At 49.3% G+C, this 18,560-nt stretch overlaps 1 protein-coding gene across 1 annotated transcript in view; it reads left to right on the top strand.

The window, feature by feature from the left end:
- The first annotated feature begins 5,151 nt into the window (after positions 1 to 5,151).
- The window catches only part of IKBKE (inhibitor of nuclear factor kappa B kinase subunit epsilon), a 32,664-nt gene continuing 19,255 nt past the window's right edge, over positions 5,152 to 18,560 (top strand). Inside the window, exons 1-9 of the mRNA XM_077839425.1 lie at positions 5,152 to 5,251; positions 7,922 to 8,045; positions 9,600 to 9,740; positions 10,446 to 10,581; positions 12,018 to 12,199; positions 12,853 to 13,013; positions 14,423 to 14,533; positions 17,328 to 17,507; positions 18,082 to 18,278. Coding sequence (XP_077695551.1) covers positions 7,950 to 8,045; positions 9,600 to 9,740; positions 10,446 to 10,581; positions 12,018 to 12,199; positions 12,853 to 13,013; positions 14,423 to 14,533; positions 17,328 to 17,507; positions 18,082 to 18,278 — 1,204 coding nt within the window. The 5' untranslated portion in view covers positions 5,152 to 5,251; positions 7,922 to 7,949. The remainder of the gene's footprint in view (positions 5,252 to 7,921; positions 8,046 to 9,599; positions 9,741 to 10,445; positions 10,582 to 12,017; positions 12,200 to 12,852; positions 13,014 to 14,422; positions 14,534 to 17,327; positions 17,508 to 18,081; positions 18,279 to 18,560) is intronic.

Raw genomic sequence — 18,560 nt, 5'->3', positions numbered from 1 at the left:
AAGCACATTTGATTTTATTTGTTTCAGTGAAAAATAAATGAATTGGTAAATGACAAGTGAAAGGCCAGGTGGGGGAATGTTCCTAGCTGGGAAGCTAAGAGGTGACTAAGTAGTGGAGGCTCCAGACCCATTTAGAAAGAGCTTCTGTAGCAAGGAGGCTGGGAAAGGTGTGATTCCCTCAGAACCGTGGGGAGATGCAGACCTTTCAGCAGGTTCTCCTCTGTTTTTATGAGCCTGATTCTGCCACCTTTCCTCCCACTGGCGTGGCACCTTACCATGTGAGCAGCCCTGGTGAAATCAATGGGCCGGGACTACTGTCAGAATAAAGCACTACTCAATGCATGGGAGGGTATTGGAACCTGGCCCCAGGCCTCTCTGCTGAGGATACCTCATTAAAGCCAGCTCTTTCTCCTCTAGTTACAAATGTAAATGAACTGGGGCGTTTTCCCATTCTGTGAGATTCTCTCCTTCGACTTAGAGCGGAGGTTACGCTGACTGGAGATCTGCCATGTTTGGGGCCCCCAGCCTTGGAGGTGAGCTAGGAGGTGTGGGCAAGGGCACATGTACCTCGCACTGAGATTCACTTGCCATTTGCATGGGATGGTTTAGTGGCTTGAGCACAGGCCTGAGATCCAGGCTCTTTAGGGTTCTAATTCCAGCTCTGCCAGTGAAAGCCAGTGTGCGACCTGGGGCAAATCACCTCCCCGCTCTGTGCTTTGGTTCGCCCCTCTCTAAAAGGAGAAATGCTGATGCTCGGGGGTGGCGGGAGACTTAGTTCATGTGAGTAAAGCACGTTCAGGGTGGAAAGCGCTGATGAGGGCTGAATGGTGTCACGGAGTTGGCTGTTCCAAAGGAGGTGAATGCTCCTGGGGGCTAGTAGTCGCGAGGGTCTAGCTTTGCTGTCTTACAGTTCGGTGCTGGCGGCCGATGGGGCAGGACCTTGGGGTGATGGCTGAGAGGCCCCTTCTGGGTGCTCCGAGTGTACGATGTGAGACCTAATAAGATATTTGGCCTGTTGCGGGGCAGGCACTCACGGTAATGGATTTTTGCAGGTTGCAGTGTCTCTCTTTGTTCCTGTGTGTACAATTCCTCTAAGGTTTTCCTACCGAAGAGCACGTGCAAAGCATCGCATTGGATGTCAGATTTCATCTGCCTCATTGGTCTGGATGTCTGGTCTCCGCGGGTGTCCCCACCAAGGGCCAGGACGGGGCAGGTCTGCGGTAGATGTAGCTGGAGCAGGCCGAGCCCTCACCACGTGCCCTGGGGTCTGCAGGACAGAGAGAGATGTGGCCCTGGTCCTGGAGCACTTGCGATGTTAAAGGACGGCAGAGTGCAGCCTAGACTGAATTGAATAGACCAGACCAGGAGGGGTGGTGGGCGCAGCACCCAGCAGTCTCCTCGCTCCTCTGTGGGAGGTGGATCGGCACTGCGGGCCCTGGAGAAGATGGGCCTTTAGAGCACGGGTGGGGATTGCAGGCCTGACGCTTGCCTCTTCGGGCCCAGAGCTGGAGAAGGCCGCAGGCAAACGCCCACCTTCCTTCCTCCCGCTTTATTTTCGAACCTCTACCGCCACCTTGTGGAGTGTCACTAATTCAGCTTCGGGGAAACGATTGACAAACCCTCTTGCCCCACCCCGCCGCCCATTATACTGTACCACTGCTGCCAGTGTGTGAAAGGGGGACCCTTGAGGTCTGTCTGAGAGAGTTTCACCTTGCTTAGGATACGCTTTATCACTGTGTTTGGAATTTGACTCCCTGTGTCTATTCCTGCTCCAAGGGGCAAGTTGCGCCGTAGCATGATCTCAATGGTCTCAAGTTGCAGTGGGGAAGGTTTAGGTTGGATATTAGGAAAAACTTTTTCACTAGGAGGGTGGTGAAGCACCGGAATGCGTTACTTGGGAGGTGGTGGAATCACCTTCCTTTGAGGTTTTTACAGTCAGGCTTGACAAAGCCCTGGCTGGGATGATTTAGTTGGCGTTGGTCCTGCTTTGAGCAGGGGGTTGGACTAGATGACCTCCTGAGGTCTCTTCCAACCCTAATCTTCTATGATTCCTTTCTCCCAGGGCTGAGCATATGTTAAGGGCTGTTATAAAGAGGACAGTGATCAATTGTTCTCTATGTCCACTGAAGGGAGGACAAGCAGTAATTCATGCTTAATTTGCAGCAAGGCTGATTTAAGTTGGTTATTAGGAAAAACTTTCTAACTCTATAGAGATAGTTAAGCTCTGGAACAGGCTTCCAAGGGAGGTTGTGGCCGTTCCATCGTGGGAGGATTTTAACAGGTGAGACAAACACCTGTCAGGGATGGTCTAGCTTTACATGGTCCTGCCTCAGTGCAGGGGGCTGCACTTGGTGACTTCTCAAGGCTTCTTCCAGCCCTACAGTTCTAGAATTCCATGGTTTTTTCCTGATTGCTTTCTGATGACAGGTTTACAATTGTTTCTGATCAGTAGAAGGAATTGAGCATCTGGTTCAGATTTGGTGCAGCATTGTAGTGGGGGTGGTAAACTTTGCACTGTGTGGAAAAACCACAAGAAAAGCTTTAAAGGTGAAAGAGCAGAGAGTGAGCGCAAAGATAAGGGAAACTTGGATCTAGTCCCTAACTTGCCCAGAGCTTGGGGGAAACTGGATCCATCCTGTGAAACATCAGCGCTGGATCCAAACATGGTGGGTGTGTTGTTGTAGTGCTCAGAAGTTCTGAACAGGGTCAGAGGCTCCCCGTGCTCAGCACTGCACAGTGTTAGATGAGGTCTGTGCTCTGAGGATCTTACAATCTAATCGTAACTTCCCAAAAGTTTGAGGGATTTTTAAACCTGAAGTTGTAGCTTGGGGCCACCTCTGATTGAAGGGGGCATTTGTTCCTCTGCTGGGTCTGGCTAGGCAGAGCTGTGGTCTCAAAAGAATAGGGAATTGTAGAAGGACCTCCAAATAGGCTGTTTTTTTGCTGTTACAAAATATATTTTATTTGCTTCCTTCCTCTCGGTCTCATCACCACCCTTAGTTCAAATCCACAGAGCCATATGTGAAAGCCGAGGTAGTGTGAATAGTCAGAGGACACTAAAGGCGCTTGGTTTTGAGTGCTCTGACTTTAAATGCAAGGGTTTTGGTTGCTCTTCTGAGCTATGGGCTCGGGTCACATGATCACCACTGGAATTTCCAAGCCCGGGTGTCTGTCATTGAAACAGACAGGCCCCCGTTCATTGAACATGTCTGATGTTCAGGATCAGCTCAGGTAGTCCGTTCATTGGAGTTTTGGGAAGCCAGATACAGGAAGCCATTGTGCATGAATTGGGCTCCTTGACAAGTGTGTGGTGGTTATGGGGAGCCCGCAAGGCAGTAAAAGGAAAGGAAAGCTGATCCAGTGGTTAAAGCACAAGACTGGACGTCTCGTCTGGCATTTTTACGACGGCATGAATACACAAAGGGTTTCCTCTGGTGCTTTGTAAAACTGTCTGTGTGGCTTGGAAATACACTTTTGTTTTTAAAGTGCCCGCATTAGCAACCAAACAGGTGCTCTGTCCCTGGAAGTTGAAGGCAGCCGCAGCAGTCTGCAAAGCTGAAGTGGGTGTTCTAAATAGTCATGTGGATGTGAGCAGGAAACACTGTATTCTGGCTTTGTTAATATCGCTGTGCCCTTGGGCAGGGCTGCATGAGAAAATTGCTGTGGGAATTTCCCTTCAGACTCTTTACTGGTAGAAGCCTCTTCCTTATGTTAACTGCAGCTCACTCATACACTCTGTGCAAAGTCACGAGAACAGAAACAAACGGCAAACTTTTTTTTTCATGGGTAGCAGTCCAGATACCCCAGGCACACAGACCAAGATCTTTGTCTGCTTTGAAGGAATAACATGGAGCAGCCCATCCAGTGTGTACTGTGCATATTTGGTTTCAGAAGTGGAGTGAATTTAAAACTGGCTTCCAAAATCAGTTTGGGGGCTTTAGTTGAATTTGGTAGGACCTGCAGATCTGTATTAAGTGATGTCACTGGGTGAGGTAAAGTAAAAATGTGATTTGCAGTGGGGCAAATACAATGCCCCCCTGATGTTTGTAGCAATTGACAGGATTAGTGTTCTTCAGGGTGCAATTTTGACTTAAAGCATAATTTTAAGACATGAATTTCTATTGAGTCCTATAGTGACAGTACATCATAGTCTTTATTGAGTTGTTTTATTCCAGCATCATCCAGAGAGAGCCCCCTTATGCAAGGTGCAGTACTTAGATGTCGTGAGAGAGCATCTGTGCCTCAGAGAGGTTACAAATGAAATAGAGAAGACATACACAGGAAATATTACTCCCAGTTTACAGATAGGAACCTGAGGCACAGAGAGACTAAAGTGATTCGCCTAAAGTCACAAAGAGAATTTGTCAGTGTGAGAGCCAGGAATTGAACCCAGATCTGCTGAGTCCCTGTCCACAGGATTAATCCTCCTGTGTATGTGTCTGTATGGAATACAGACCTCAACATTTTTGTTGCTTTTTTTTAAAAAAAAAAAAAAAGGCAAGGATTATCCTTAGGGTTAGGGAAGGGCTGTTCCCCCCACCACCACCCATTTTCATAGCTTCTGATGGGATAATTATTACAGAGTTGTTAAGGTGAGGGAGCAGAATTTGTACCGGGCTGGTTTAACTTTTCATGACAATTTTGTGTGTGTGTGTGTCTGAGAGAGAGAAAGAATACTGCACTGGAGATGAACTTCAGTTCAATGGCTTGACAGGCAGGTCATGATTTGGTCCCTTTTGCTTTGACTGGTTTCAGACTAACAGCCGTGTTAGTCTGTATTCGCAAAAAGAAAAGGAGGACTTGTGGCACCTTAGAGACTAACCAATTTATTTGAGCATGAGCTTTCGTGAGCTACAGCTCACTTCATCGAAAGCTCATGCTCAAATAAATTGGTTAGTCTCTAAGGTGCCACAAGTACTCCTTTTCTTTTTGCTTTTACTGTAAGTCCATCAAAGCAGGAAACAATGATTTGCATTGATGTGCGTCAGCTCAGTGAAAAGGGGTACTGTGTCGATGCTCGCAATGTGTTCAAATGACAAGGGAGAAACTGGACAGTGTCCCTTTAAGAGAAAAAGAAAGCAGGAAGTCTGAGCAGAAAGAGAGTCTCAGCCTGGACTGCGATCCATCCCTGCCTGTGTGGGGTCCCTGTGGCTGCTTTCAAGTGAAAGCTTCTCCCACACCATGGCTTCCAACCTGGGCACTTAAGGGTTTTCATTGCATACGTTGCTTCTGAGCCAGCTGCTGTCTTCAGGTGAGTGGGAATTTCCTTTCATGTTTGTACAGTCTGTCTTGCAGATGTAAAGAGCGAGGTAAATGCTACGGAATATTCCTCTCTTGGCATCTACGCTGGCTTTGTTACACTGCATTATGCTTAGGGTGGTGTATGGAAACCCCTGATGTGCAACCAGGATTACAGATAGTGCCGGGGTGTGTGCGTGTGTGCATTTTTGTAGCATGGTATTATGTTGTAACAATAGTGAAATGCATTGTTATCCCCACTTGCATGTGATACAGTGTGAGACCAGGACAGTGAGAGAGAGATGGATCATGTGCTGGTGACAGCTGCGAAACGAAGTCTTGGGGCAGGCGGTGGGGGATGGGGGGATGAGAAACAGAGGGAGACTAGAGGTGATATCCCCAAGATCAATACATATTCTATGCTGGACTAGAGCAGAACTGGCTTTCTTGTTCAGGGTGTAAATTCTTTACTGTTAAATCATCTGGCATGATCTGATAGACCATGTTAATCCTGGCAAGAACATCGGCGGGCTCACTTGCTCTTTTTAGCCACTTGTACCTTGAGAACACTTCTGTATTAATATGAGGATTCGCCAAGACTCTTCCTCATTTTCTTTTCTGGGTGCTGATCTAAGGGAGCCTGTAGAATGAGATCAGAGGATGCTCCAGACATATGTGCCTGCTCCCATGAGTGAGGGACCGGGTTTGTGTCCTTTTCGGTGAGCCACGTTTTAAAGAAGTTGATTTAGTTTGAAGAAGGTCCCTATCTCCGATCTTAGGTTTTGTGATCTATTTTTGCCTGGAATTTTAGAGCACATGCCAGGAGAGCGCAGGCCAGAGGGTGCTGCACTGCAGGTGTCCTTCATGCGGCTCAGCAAGCTCACTTTACCATGGACTTGTAACGTTTTGGCTACTCAGGCTCTGGACATCTCCTAAAAACAGAGCTGGAAGGGATGATTTCCAGTTTGGAGAAGCAGGCCGTGCACATGGATTGGCTAATAGCTGGCTACTTCTATTCCAAGGAGAGCGGGGATGCATCAAGCACTTGGCGAATTATGTGTGTACATCTTTGCCACTGAATGGGGTGAAGGGCAGCTGCCAGGAAGACAACAGCACTGCATGATGGATGCGGTATTTGGGGGTGGGAGGAAGCAAGTTCGGCTCACCACAGCAGGACAGACACCTCTGCAGTGGAACATGGCAGCCATTTGTCACCAATCAATTCTGCACAACCGCTTTCACCTGTGGGGAGAGTGAGCTGATGAGTGGGGTTGGATGGGTATCCCGCTGAAGCCCTGAGCGCTGCTTGTAAGAAGCATCATGTGCCCATCCGCTTCCCATTCCCTAGGGGGTGGTCACCTGACTTCCAAACTGAGTTGTCCAGCCCCAAATACGCCTCCGTTGGCATCATCATGTGAGGACACAGTGTCGAAGCATGTGCTTGTGCACCCTTTCCTAGAACAACTAGAGGTGGGCACAGGAGACAGAACTGCAGGCGTACGAAATTCAGGCGTGTTTGGACATGGAATTTTGGTTCAGCTCTTTGTCATGACTGGTTCGGGTGCGTAACTTGGATCTGGATCCCAATTCGGATGCTGAGCTGTTGCCGTCCCCTCTGCCCATGTGCAATCTCACCCGCCATTCTAGCCTGGGACGTCCCGCTGTGGAGTTTGACACAAGCCCATTTCTAATAACCACATGAGCTTGAAGGTTCACTGTAATGAAATGCTGCTGCTGGTAAGTGAGATTTGAACGCTGAGCAGAGACAGCGCTACGTCTGGGAATTTTTTTGCTTTCTGGGCAGGAAACTGAGTGCTTCCTCTTTAACCCGTGGCTGTGAAGCTGGTGTTGCAATCCTATAGGCTTCTGTTCTTACAGCTGGGAGGTGCCTCTTACCTTGCAGCCCTCAATGCTTAGTATTTTCCTTGCATCAGTCAGTGTTTCGTTACCAGCCTGAGTGGCTACTGGCTGGGTTTCCCTGCACAAGGTTCCCAGCTCCGTCCTTACCCAACTTCTCCCATCCTTTCTGAGCTCTGCTTTCATGCTGTTTGCAGAGGGCGGTTGGTGGCTTCTTTTTAAGGGAGACAGAAGGACTCCACTTTATCAAGAAACAGCAGAAGAGTTGGGGGGGGGCAGTGGACACAGACAGGAGAATGGGTGGGGCGAGGTGGGTCAGTAACCCCTGAATAATGATCTGCTGCTAGAGATGGATTGTTCCTCCTTATGCTGATTGGTATTGTCTGTGCACCACTGACCTCTGCTGGACAGAATCCAAACTCGGCTGTGTGTCAACTCTCATCTCTTCTGCTGACCTCTGATGGAGATTCTCCGACAGCTGCAGTGGCAGCAGGCTGGGCTTTAGCCCATAGGGATCAGACTTCGCTGCTGTGAGGTTCTGTGTTGGTTCAGTGACACCCGTGCAGTAGTAGGTATGGCTGGCTGTGTTACAATCAGCTTCTTACGGAAACGGATGGGAACTGAACCCTCCAAGCTGTGAGGGAGGTTCATCTCCTTGTCCGGGCTGTGCGTGTCTTGGTCCCACCTCTCATTTCAGGGAGCAGGAGAAGTGGAACGAGTGTTAGAACAGCAGGGAGGCATGTGAAAGCGCACTGGGGCTGGGCTGCCGGGATTGTCTGTGTGTGTAAACGGCTCTTTTCCTCACAGACTTGTCTTCTCCTCTCAGCCTCGCAGCTCAGAGGTGAGCTGGCCTCATGCTGAAAATGCAGAGCACGCCCAACTACCTCTGGAACACGGACGATGTGCTGGGCCAAGGGGCTACAGCCAGTGTGTACAAAGCCCGCAGCAAGGTGAGTGAGGGGCACAGGATGGGAAGCCTGAGCTGATTCGGTTGTTTACGGGCAGTACATGGACCCATGTAGGCTCCAACTTGATTCCCTTCCAGTCTGTCCAACCTGGTGGCTCACCCCCCCCAGTGACGTAAGGCCAAACCCTCTCTCAACAACCAACCCTTCTCTGATCTTCCAGCTGCCAAAACCTCCCAATCTGTGACATGCTTTCAAACCCACCCTCAAATTCCCAGGTGACAAGCACCCCAACCCAACTCCCCATAGCTGCCCCCCCCAGCTGGAGCTACCAAGCCTTCCTCTATGTGCTCACGCAACCTGCTGCTCTCAGCTGCCAAACCCTTGGCATGCCCTTCTCATCTCAACTATGCGTAAACGAGTCCTGGGTGGGTGGTTTCTATCACCGTCACTCCGTGTCCTGTCGGTGCCCTGCAGCCATCGCCTCACGCTGCGCAGCCCGGCGAGCAAAGCCAGGGTTGATCTTGTGTCCGTACAGTTGATCATCATTTTACATTCCCTGCACTGCTGTCTTCTGCAAGCGAAGACAGCAGGCTGCAAAATCACCCAAGGCAGTTGCTTGTTATAACCTGATCCAGGCCAGTTTTCATTCAGATGCTGACTTAGGCCATGGTTTTCAAGGGGTAATTTAGAGCAAGGACATGATTGGGTTTTTCAAAATGCCTTGGCTTATCTGTACTCCCATTCTATCCCCATGGTAAAACTCGCTGTAGCCTTGGGGGAAGGGAGAGCTAGGCGAATGCAGAACGTTTCTGAAAATGCCACCCATAATCATTGGAATGTATCGTGCATGAGTTCTAGGATATTAACCCACTGGGATTGGGCCAGATGCTGGTCAGCGTCTCTGCTCTTTGAAGTTTATTCAGAGCGTTTTCTCACTGCTCAGTTCAGAGAAGGGCTTTGGAAGGAGATTTGGTTTAAAGGATGGTTTATAATGTAAACCACTAACTCTTGTGGAGGAGAGACTTGGGGTGATGGTTTCAGGTCTCGCTGGAGTTGTTTTACAGAACTGAATAAACATAGCTTTGCAGTGGGGAGAATGGGTGAACCCCACAAAGAAACAAACACATTGCCAGGATCGTTTGCTTTCCAAACTGCAATGTACTAACCATGCCCGAGCTATTCGGTCAGGACAGGAACTGCATGAGGGCGCCAGGCTGGGTATGAAATGGGGAACAGAAGGAGGGAGAGAGTCAAACAACCAGCTACTGTACTGCAGCCTGTTGAGTGTGTTAAACCCAGGGGTACTCTTGATCTTGCGGGGAGATTTTAAGATGACACAAAGGGGAATTTGATTTTCAATGAGAGCTGGGCATCTCACTTCCCTTTCCGCCTTTTGAAATCCTCCCCCTTAATCCTTTCATTCCCACCTGGAAACTGAGCTGCCTTCTGGCTTCGTTTTGATTGTCCCCTCTAGAACAGAACTTACCCACGCTACAGAGCATGTGTTGTCCACTAACCTGTTTTCCTGGTGGGCTAGCATTCCAGCTGGGGGCTGCTCTCTGAATTTGTCCTGTTCCTTTTCTCCTCCTTGCCCAGAGATCAGGAGAGCTGGTTGCTGTGAAGGTCTTTAATAATGCCAGCTACCTGAGACCACAGGAGGTGCAGATGAGAGAGTTTGAGGTGCTGAGGAAATTAAACCATAAGAACATTGTCAAGCTGTTTGCAGTTGAAGAGACTGTAAGTCTGTCGCTAGCTCTGCAATGGGAAAGGTGTGGGTTGATGGTAATGCAGTGGGACTTGGCTTTTAGCAGCTGTGACAAGGCACCGGTTGCTGGGATGGGCTGCTGCTGCCGAATAACCACAGCTTCTTCCTGTGGCTTTTCTCTACTCACCCTCGACCCTCCCTATTGTTTCAGCTCAAAGCACTTTACAACCATTCACTCGTGACCTCTTCCAGCGTCCCTGTGGTGGTGTTCCCCACTGGATGGCGCACTGAAGTGACTTGGCCAAGGCCCCAGGCCAGCTGAGTGATGCAGCCAGGAATAGAACCCAGGTGCCCTGCCGGCACGTCCGGTGCTTTAACCACTAGTCTACCCGGATTCCCACGCCCTAGGCGATGGAGCCAAGTGTCCTGGATCACACACTCAGGCGGTTCATTGGCCAGTTCCTTCGAGTTCTGGGTGTTGTGTTAATCACAGACTTTGTTTTGGGCGGCAGAGCTCATTTTCCCACCCAACGTACTCTTGCCTGTGGAGTCAGTTGTCTCTGACTAGAATTGCCACGTAGGCCGCTCGGGCAAGGAAGGGATGCCACCCTCCCGTGGACGGGACAAGGGGTGGGACACAGCAGCCTGCCCCGAGACTCTGTGCATAACGCAGCATCACAGGGTCACTGTTTCTCAGGATGCTGCTCAAGGGATCAGTCTCTCCTTCTGCCTCCCAGACTCAGGGAAACAGCAAGCAGAAGGTGCTGGTGATGGAGTACTGCTCACGTGGGAGCTTGCTGAGCGTATTAGAAGATCCAGAGAACTCCTTTGGCTTGTCCGAATCAGAGTTCCTCATCGTGTTGCATTGTGTTGGTAAGTCTCAGAGCTACTAGCTTGGGTGTCTGTGGCGGGAAAGGGGGATAAACGAGTGCTCGATGCAGCTAGTGTGGACATGGGATTTGCATTCTGCTGTATATAAGAACAGCCGTACTGTGTCAGATCAAAGGTCCATCTAGCTCAGTATCCTGTCTTCCGGCAGTGGCCAGTACCAGCTGCCCCAGAGGGAATGAACAGAACAGGTAATCATCCAGTGATCCACCCCCTGTTGCCCATTTCCAACTTCTGGCAAACAGAGGCTAGGGACACCATCCCTGCCCATCCTGGCTAATAGCCGCTGATGGACCTAACCTCCATGAACTGATCTAGTTCTTTTTTGAACTCTGGCCTTCACAACATCCTCTGGCAAGGAGTTCACAGGTTGACTGTGTGTTGTGCGAAGAAATACTTCCTTTCCCTTGTTGCCTCTTCATTTCATTTGGTGGCCCCTAGTTCTTGTGTTATAAGCAAGCAGACAATAGCACTTCCTTATTTACTTTCTCCACACCAGTCATGATTTTATAGACCTCTATCATCTCCCCCCTTAGCCCTCTCTTTTTCTGAGCTGAAAAGTCCCAGTCTTAGTAATCTCTCCTCACACCCAGCTCCTCATTAAATCTGCTCTTCTGTAAAGATGTGGATGGGGGCAAAAACTAACTTACTGCATGCCTGGAGGTGCATTTTACAAAGCAGTGTGAATGGTGGAGAGTGAAGGCCTTTGTCTGCCGAATACACAGGGAGTATGGTCCCTCCACCAGAAGTGCATTTCCCCTACCCACTTGTCCTCTGCTGAGGCCAGCTGTGTCTGTTAGTCAGCTCCCTTAAGAACTGAGACTGCCAAATTCAGGCCACCAAATGGTAAGCGCTGTCAGTCACTACTGACCCAGGCTGGATTTGAACTAGTGACTTGGCAGGTGAAAGACTCCATACCCTGGAACAGAGCCGCTGTACTGTCCACTTTCCCACCCTGAGAGGCCGTTTGATGAGTGGGCATCTCCAAGAACTTACGTTGGCAAATACTCTAGGTGCTGCAAAGCTCTCTGTCCCTGTAGCAAGTCCACCCTGAGCATGTCAGGCATGTCTCGCTGCGCTTCTCCATTGGGGTGCTTGGATTCTGAGATGCCCTTGGCATCCTGGGGGAGCTGAGAGACTGAACTGTGCAAATGAGCAGGCAGGTAGGTTGTGCCCACGCTATCACACGTCGGAGATGGTACGGTTTGCCTCTGCTCCCTTCCCCTCTTCAGAATGGGCCTCGTGCTCGTGATTTTCCTCTGTCTATCCCAAGCTCATGTTTGCTTCACCGGGTCTGAAAGCTGAACCCAGGGCCGCCTGCCTCCCTCAATTCTAGTCCACACTGCTGCTTGTTAGCCAAGCCAGCTCAGAGAAGCTGCGGCCATTCTCAGCAGTGTTTCACTTCCCCTTTATGCTCGTAGTGGCCGGCATGAACCACCTTCGTGAGAACAGCATTGTCCATAGGGACATCAAACCAGGAAACATCATGCGGCTGGTGGGGGAAGACGGGCAGAGCATCTATAAGCTCACGGATTTTGGGGCCGCTCGAGAGCTGGACGATGACGAGAAGTTTGTGTCCGTCTACGGGACAGAGGAATATCTTGTGAGTAAAGCAAAATGCCAGTTCCTTAACGAGCAAGAGTTCAGGAAGGATGGGTTACTTTTCTCAGCATACGTGGAATGGTAGGAGCTTGGGCTGTTGCTATGCTTAGTGTATAATAACAATACTTAGCTCTGCTATAGCACTCTGCGTAGGTAGATCTCAAAGTGTTGTACATAGGAGCTCACTATCGCTATCCCCATTTTACCAATGGGGAAACTGTGTCACGGGGGGGTGGGGGAAGTGACTTGCCCAGGATCATCCAGCAGGTCAGTGACAGAGCTTGGGACGAGATCCTAGGTCTCTAGTCTCAGTCCGTTGCTCTGGCCACTTAGAATGGTGGACGTCCTCTCTGTCTCCAAGCGTTTCATTCATCGAGACTCATTTGCTTGAGCTTCGCTTTCTATGGCCAAGGTTTTTGAAAGTGACTGGAGATTTGGAATGCCTCAATTTTGGGAAGCCCAGCTTACAGGGATCTGATTTTCAGTGCCTACGTTTTTGGAAAACCAAGCCCTCTGAAGTGTTTCATTTTGGGCACCCAAAAATGGAAGAACCCTAAATCACTAGTCACTGGGGAAATCTTGGCTTCCGTGACTGATCTGCTATAAGTAAAGCAGATTCATTCACAATGCGTTTCTTCCTCTTCATCCTATTAGCACCCGGACATGTACGAGCGAGCGGTTCTGAGAAAACCCCAGCAAAAGGCTTACGGGGTGACTGTAGATCTGTGGAGCATTGGGGTAACCTTTTACCATGCTGCTACAGGCAGTCTCCCATTTATCCCCTTCGGCGGACCTCGCAGGAATAAAGAAATCATGTAGGTAGTGCCACCGACAGGAGTCCGGTGTTTACATGGGCTTTGTGTTGTCTTTTTTGGCTGAGTTTGGTGAATAGAATTGTGTCCTAAAGTGAGAAGCTGTAAGGAAGAGTGGATGAGGTGGGCTACATGGAGAGTGAGCAATTCACCCCAATCCTGACCTGCAATACCTCTTGCTATGCCGTGCTGTGCCCCACTCCATATCTGCCAGTGCCTTCTACTCCTTGTGTTGCATCCTTTTCTTGAGTCCTGCCTCTGTCCCGATATGAAGCTCTTAGTCTCAGATGTCTGCTGAAGACCCATTTCAGCCACAGACTCCTTATTGTGCTGTTTTTTATTAATGTGGAATTCAACAGGTCTGTTTGTGTTTATGCACCTTAGCTAGCTGATGATTTAATCACCCAGATTCTCACGTATACCTTAGATCTGCTGGAAGTGTAGCCTGCGGCTGGCTTCATCTGCAGTTCCCAGCATGCCCTGCTCCATGCTGCTGGGAGGAAAGGCCTCTTGGGACAAGTCAGAACACGGACGATATAGTAGGGACTGCACGTTCTGTGGGGCTGCCCCATCTTGGCAAGTCACCAATGCAGCCCCTGCTATTGACTGCCCCTGTGGTTAGCACTACAGTGTCGGGCAGCAAAGCCCACTTGGAGACCAAGCCGGCCATGCTGTCGCTAACTCAAGTACATGGGGGATTAACTGGGTTCTGCTCAGGGTGCGCATCCAGGCAGGAAGACGGCAGAGCTGCAGCTGGCAATCAGTGCCCCTTTCTATGGTACGTTTGCCCTGATAACGGTGTTTCTGTGGCTTTGTGGTTTAACGGCTGAAAGATGGGGCAGCTTCTGACTTGACTTCCATGCTGTTGCTTGAAGTGTCCGCCCTCCCCCCACACACGTCTTCTGAAAGCGATGCAGCTTTTCCCCCGAGGGATGATGGAAACAGGTTTTGGATTTTTCTTTTCATACCTTTGTACTTCTAGGTTTGGGCGGGGGACGGGGGGAGAGGGGTTTGGTGGTGGTTGGTTCTGGATCGCAGCTTCAAAAAGCAGATGCCTAAATTGCACCCATGAAAGAGGCAGGTGCAAACTAGTCAAAGCATGCGTGGGTTATGTGGCTGCACGTGCAGTTGCCCATTGGCTTAGCTAGCACGCACAGTCTCTGCTTGCTTCTTCCCGTTTGCCTGGCTTTCCATGCACGGTTTAGGCACCTCTCGTTGTTGGTACATTTTGGTTCTGTCCATTGAAACTCCTCCCCTATGATATGGGAAGGTGGAGACTGATTTTCTCCCCTCTCTGTGCCTGTCCTTTCCTACGCACTTGCCAAGAGGTTTGCAAGCCCAGTGGTTGGAATGTGACCAGGGGAGGCCAGTTGTCCAGTTTCCACCCAGCGGAACGACTTTTCTTTCAACAGGTATAAAATAACGACGGAGAAACCTGCTGGAGCTATCGCAGGCGTCCAGAGGCAGGAGAACGGGCCCATTGAGTGGAGCTACGAGCTGCCCATCACCTGCCAGCTGTCTGTGTGAGTACTGGAGGGGGTGGGGTTGCTTCCAGGGAGCTCTCCCTCCTCCTGCTTTGATCATAGGGCCTCCAACCAGTCAGTGAGTGGCACAGACAGAAGTGCTGCTTCGGGTTGGAAAAGAGCACAGGGACTCTGCTCTGCCCTCAGCATACTGCAGGGATGTAGTTATGCCGTTGCAAACGTCCCTCCCATCGTGCCCGGACCAGGTGAGTCTGGAATGATATTAATTCCTCTATATAAATGATATTTCTCAATGGTGCTTAAGGAGAGGTAAACGCCGTGTTCAATGGGATTTGGGCACTGAAAATCTCGGCTGTAATCTCGTCGGCTGGGCTTCTCCGGGCATCCCGTTTTCTCTGTCTCTGATTATAAGCTCTCGGGGGCAGGGACTGCAGTGTTGTGCATGTCATGCATGCTTACGCCGCCTCGCTGTGCTCCCCCCCTCCAGTGGCTGGACTGCAGAGATGGTGGAGTTGGCTACATCCTTTGAGAGCTGGGGCTTTTAGCAGGCTCTTGCTTTTTGATCAAAAGGTGCGTGACTTCAATCCCAGCTGCCCGCGATCCTCCCCAGTGCCCCGTGTCCCACACAGCGCTGGGCACGCGGCTGGTGTTGAAATAAAGAACCTTGAGTGTGATTAAGGCTTTCAGAGCAGTACAAGGCTCTCAACAAGCTGTAATTGCAGCCTCAAAGAAAATGTGTGGAGCACACTGCTCTCTGTGCCCTTCCTTATAGTTGTCTGTATCTATACCCCTGTGGTCTGTGATGTACTCATTCATATGTGCCTGGGGCCTGATTCTCATTTATGTTAAGGCTGGAGTGGTGTCGAGGTCCTAAGTGTATATAAAATGCCTCAAAACAGTTCGTGTTTGTCCCGTGCTGTACATCCAGAGAAAGAGATTTTGCCCATTTTGTCACATGTTCCCTCCCAGTTGAAGTGACTCACATTGTTTTGGTTAATTCCAAAATTTCCCACTATTGACAGTGTCTGTATTAACCCTTTCGCAGCAGAAGATAGTTTTGGTACTTAAAATCAGAATTCAGGGTGTAATCGTGCCATGAGTCCTTATTGAACCTAGCAACCCTAATGACTTATCACAAGGATCGAGCCCAGAACCAGTGTGACCGCATATCCACTAAAGCATATTATTACCTTAATAAATAATGTGAAGACTTCTCACAGGCATGTTAATCTGTAGCAGCTGCACTACTGTGTGGGGGTTGAGTTTAATAATTTCTGCAATGGGTTCTGACTTTCGAGGTGATCCTGCAAGTTCCACTGTCTCTCCTCTTTCTCCAAGAGCTAAATGGTTAATCTTAAAACCCCAACCAGGGAGGATATTTCTTTGTCAATGAGCTCCCCAACTTCTGTCTACTCCCTCTCTTCCCATGTCTCTCAGTTGTGTATTGCAGAATATACACTAATGGGTCCATTTGTGTTAGCACAGGCTCATAATTAGAGAATGAGGCTCTGGGCCAGAATGCTTGGGTTCAGTTCCTGGCGCTGACTCTCAGTGCTGTATTGGGCACAAAAAATGTGGTTAACTTGGGGGTTTTGTCATTTTCCGTCTCCGGGCCTCTGTTTTCCCATCTGCAAAATGTAAATAATTGTATTCATCAACTACACAAAGGAGTTTGGATTCATTCATGTTTGTCAGTGTCTAGGAGGAAGTGCGTTATGGGAGGGCATTGGGAAAAACACACATCACTGGTGCTCCATTTTGGAACAGTCTTTCTAGTACTTCATAGCCTCTGTCCCAGTGTCCTTTCTCTTAACACGCTTTGAGGGGATAGTAACTTCCACACTTCCCCTCTGCTTCCTCTTCCCAGTGCCTTGCCTATGCATGGCGCCCGGCATCGTTCATGACAGGAGGGAAAATGAGCCAAACTCCTAATTCCAATTCTACTTCTTTGGTAGAGTGAGTGAGTTTCTTTATGTAGGCTAAAGAGGGGATTTCAGTCTCTAGGGCTGTCAGTCCAGCACCTCTCACCAGCTCTAAATTCACCTTAAAAGAAAATGCATTCATTTCTTAAACCCTCCACTCACTCTTCCCCCCCGCCCAAATCTTTCCATCCTATCAAGATGAGGGTTCAAGGATTCGAAAGAGGTTTATAGTCAGTCTATCTCTTCCTGTCTGACAGCCTGTGAACCCGTCTATTTATTGTCTGTTACATCCCCAGGGAAATGAATATGGGGAAAACAAACTCGCTGGGTCCTGAGTTTGATTCATTTGCGAGGGCTAAATTGTAATGGAGCGTCTGGAGAAATGCATGTGACAAGCCCATGGATGCTGGATGAACGTTGTATGGGCCTGTGTCAAGGAAAGCTGAACGAATCCTTAATGATGACAAAGCATAGGCATGCGTTCCTGAGAGCTCGTCAGAAGCTATTCGGCCATGCTGTGAAATGGGGAGTGTGTGGCATACAATTTGATGATGTGTCGTCCTTATAATTGCCAGTCCCCTTCCTTTTGTAATTGATTGGAAAGATTACAAAGGGAGTTGGATCAGGATAATATCACGCATGGGTTCTTAACCTGGAGAGCATGCTTTTCATCTGTAGATTTCAAGGCGCTTGACAAAAGAAGGTCTAGTATTCTCTCCGCTTTACAGAGGCATAGAAAGGCGAAGTGACTTGCCCGCAGTCACACAGAGGTCAGTGACAAAGCTGGGAATAGAACCCAGGTCTCCTGAGTCCCAGGCCAGCATCCTATCCATTGGAACACACTGTCTTCTGTTCATATTTGTGTGCGTGTGCAAGAGAATAACATCTTTATTTCCTTTCCTTTGCTTCAGGGGGCTGAAGAGCCAGCTCATCCCCATCCTGGCTAACATTCTGGAAGTTGATCAGGAGAAATGCTGGGGCTTTGATCAGTTCTTTGCTGAAACCAGTGACATCCTGCACAGGATAGTGGTCCATGTCTTCTCCTTGCAGCAAGCTACCATGCACCGGGTCTACATCCATGCCTACAACACGTAAGCACAGCTTAGCCCCTGGCAAATCTGGGAGAAGAATCCAGGCTGAAAACCCAGTGGGGAAAGCAGAAGGTTCAGTTTAATGCTGAGCTGCGCTTTCCTAGGGAGATGGATCAGCTGGAAGGGGTTGCTTATTCCTGTCCCCTGTATGCCTGCTCTGTTGCCCTCCACTCCACAGGAGGCTGCATTTCATTGGAGGAGAAGTGATTCTTGAGTGTGTTTTCGCTCATATCGAGCATACTCTGAAACCCATTGATGTCACAGGCAAGTCTCACCCTGACTTCACTGGAAGTTGGGTCAGACTGCTAATGCTTTCAGGTGGCAGAATGCTAGCGCAATGGCAATCCACAATACGTATCAGTGTGAACAAGTCTGATGCGGCAGGCTGCCAGAAAGCTTTGCTGGATCTCAACTGAGCTTCCTTTGGTGAATGATAAACCCAAGAGTAGGATTTTGGAGGGGATGGTGGGGGCAGAATAATAGCCCAACTACAGCCTATTGTGTGAAATCATCTTGGTTGCTGACAGCCTCATGTTTTATTTCCCTTCCATTCCCTTTTTGGTTTTTGTTTCAGTACCACCATATTTTTAGAAGCTGTCTTCACACAGACAAATATAGCCCCTCCCCATCAAGAATATTTTTTTGAAGGTCACCTGTATCAATTGGAACCCACCCTGCAAGCTCACAATTTCTCCAGAACCACAGAAAATAGCCCTCTGACCTTGCTGAGCAGTGAACCGGAGGAACCAGTGGGAGTGAGATTCAGAGATCGTGAGTACAGTCATCTCGTAAAATGGAGCCTTCTGCTTCCCGTCCAGCCATTTGAGCTCTTCTAGTGGGTTTAGTTTCCGCCATCTGTGTATGCACACACATGGTCACGCTTGCAATGTCCTCCTGATACAGGGCTCTTGGTCACTTCATCTGGAGTCTCACTGCAGAACTGTAACTTATTAGGACAAAGTTCAAGGAAGAGGAAGGGATGGTTTTGTGGTTAAGGCATTGGATGTGTTTGGGTTGGGTTCAGTTTTCATCTCTGACACAGATTTCCTGTGT

The sequence above is a fragment of the Eretmochelys imbricata genome, chromosome 21 (genome assembly GCF_965152235.1).
Source record: "Eretmochelys imbricata isolate rEreImb1 chromosome 21, rEreImb1.hap1, whole genome shotgun sequence".
Classification (NCBI taxonomy): domain Eukaryota; kingdom Metazoa; phylum Chordata; order Testudines; family Cheloniidae; genus Eretmochelys; species Eretmochelys imbricata.
This window is presented reverse-complemented; position numbering and strand designations above follow the sequence as displayed.